This window comes from Plasmodium reichenowi, chromosome 13 (genome assembly GCF_001601855.1).
Source record: "Plasmodium reichenowi strain SY57 chromosome 13, whole genome shotgun sequence".
NCBI classification, from domain to species: domain Eukaryota; phylum Apicomplexa; class Aconoidasida; order Haemosporida; family Plasmodiidae; genus Plasmodium; species Plasmodium reichenowi.
Genome location: NC_033658.1, coordinates 2,052,453 through 2,054,952, shown reverse-complemented (window position 1 = coordinate 2,054,952; position 2,500 = coordinate 2,052,453). Strand labels below are relative to the sequence as shown.

Sequence of the window (2,500 nt, the reverse complement as noted above, 5' to 3'; positions counted from 1 at the left end):
TAATATATTTGTATATAATAATATTTTACATTTTTTTTATAACGTGTATAATATATTATAATATATTTTATAAAATATCTTTTATATTTTATAAATATAATATAACCTTGTGTATAAATAAATATATAAATATAAATATATATATGTATAAAATATAAATTTGTACATATAAAATATTTTATATAACATATAATTTCTGACCTTCCATACCTTTTGTATTGAGAAAATTGACGAACAAAATAAAATAATTTTCTATAAATTCCTTAAGGCAAATAAAAAAAGAGAAGAAATTTAACAAATACCTAAATATATAATCATAATAATAGACACAAAAGTATTATAAAAAATAATAAAGGAAGAAATAAAATTATATCAAACTTAAGGACACAAAATATTTATTTATATATTTATACACTACCAATTTTATATAAACACAACCTTCAGAATAAAAAACATATGATATTTAATATAAAATGAACATAGTACTTTTTATATATTTTAATATATATATGTAAATTAATTTTTTTTCAAAATAAATTAAGCATACCATTTCTTTTATGAAGAAATAATAACAATTTGTTTATATTAATTATATATATATATATATATATATATATATATATAACTTACATAATTCAACAGATGAAAAATGACATATTAAGGATAAATTTAAAATATTATAATTAAATATTAGAGAAAAAGTTAATATAAGATCACTTCTTCTTTTCTGTTTTTTTTTTTTTTTTTGTCATAACATATAAATATTATATATAAGACGAAGCCAAATAAATAATAATTTAAGACACAGTTGAACATTATACATATAATATATATATATATATATATCAAGAGAGAGAGAAAAAAAAATAATAAAAACATTTTTATTTTATATCCGTTATATAAACCGCATTTAGTAATATATAACATATACACTATATCATATTTGTATATGATTTAATGTTAAAAAAAAATAATATAAAATTAATATAATAAATTAACTTTAAACGATGTATAATTCGTGGTTTGAAATAGTGCGATCCATATCGCCATATAATTGGGCAATGTTAGGTATAGCCCTTTCATTATTTTTATCTATTATGGGTGCAGCATGGTAAAATAAATAAAATAATAATATTGAAAATGTTGAAAATACAACATTTAAAATGGGTTATTATTTAATATGATGATGATGTGGTCTCTCTACCAATAAATATATATTTATATATATATATATATATATATATATATATATATATTATTATAATGTCATACATGTATAAATTATGTTCATATTTTTTTTTTTTTTTTATAGGGGTATATTTATATGTGGTACAAGTATTGTTGGAGCTTCGGTTAAATCACCACGTATTATTTCAAAAAATTTAATATCAATTATTTTCTGTGAAGCATTAGGTAAATATATAAATATTGCATAAACATAATAGAAAATGAATATATATCAAATATATATATATATATATATATATATATATATATATATATATATATATATGTGTACATAACCAAACATATGTTATACATATAATCTTTATTTTATTTTATATAGGTATGTATGGTGTTATTACGGCAGTATTTTTGCAAATAAAATTTAGCGGGTTATCTACAGAGGTACACCCACCATTAGTATTAACAAATAAAACAGATCCTTTAATTATGAATACAATAAGAGGAGGATGGGCATTATTTGCTAGTGGTCTGACTGCAGGATTGTCTAACCTTGTTTCAGGGTAATTGAATAAATTAATATAAAGAAAAAAATAAAGAAAGATAAAATTTATATTATTTAATTATTATTTATTAATATGTTATAACCTACTAAAATTTTATTTCTTTTGTATAAAATATGTGTTGTATATCTTTCTTTTCTTTTTTCAGAGTTTCTGTTGGAATAACAGGAAGTTCATGTGCCATTGGAGATGCACATAGTTCTGATCTCTTTGTCAGAATGTTAATGATTGAAATTTGTGCGAGTGTTATAGGTTTGTTATATTTAATAAAAGATGAAATATATTTTCAAAAAAAGAAAAAAAAAAATGGATTAAATGAATAAATAAATAAATATATATATATATATATATATATATATATATCTTATTTTGATTTGTTTAATTTATAGGTTTATATGGTTTAATTGTCGCTATTGTATCAATTGGAGATATTCAACTAACATAATTATTTCCGTAGAAAAAAATGTTAACTTTTATGATTATTACTTGTTTATTTTTTCTAATTGTTTTTGTTTCATGCATCAAGAATAATAAAATGTAAAAAAAAAAAATTGTTTTTTTTTTTTTTTTGATGCATATTTTTATAAAATTATATACATATATAAGATAATAGAGAATTACTTTTGTTAAACCTATTTGTAAAAGTTTTTTAAGACAATATATATATAATATATGTGTTGCTTTATTTATTTATTTATTTATTTAAATTTTTAGTTTAATTTATTATATTAATTTTATTTTATAATTTTTTT

The 2,500-nt window shown here is 17.7% G+C and overlaps 1 protein-coding gene across 1 annotated transcript; it reads left to right on the top strand.

Annotated features, from left to right (window-relative positions):
• Positions 1–1,007: 1,007 nt before the first annotated feature.
• Positions 1,008–2,193, top strand: PRSY57_1353400 (V-type proton ATPase 21 kDa proteolipid subunit, putative; the record flags this gene model as incomplete). The annotated part of the gene is made up of 5 exons (XM_012909457.1): positions 1,008–1,111; positions 1,313–1,413; positions 1,568–1,748; positions 1,897–2,000; positions 2,138–2,193. The coding sequence occupies 5 exons, from the start codon at positions 1,008–1,010 to the stop codon at positions 2,191–2,193; spliced, it is 546 nt and encodes a 181-aa protein (XP_012764911.1).
• Between the last annotated feature and the right edge of the window lie 307 nt (positions 2,194–2,500).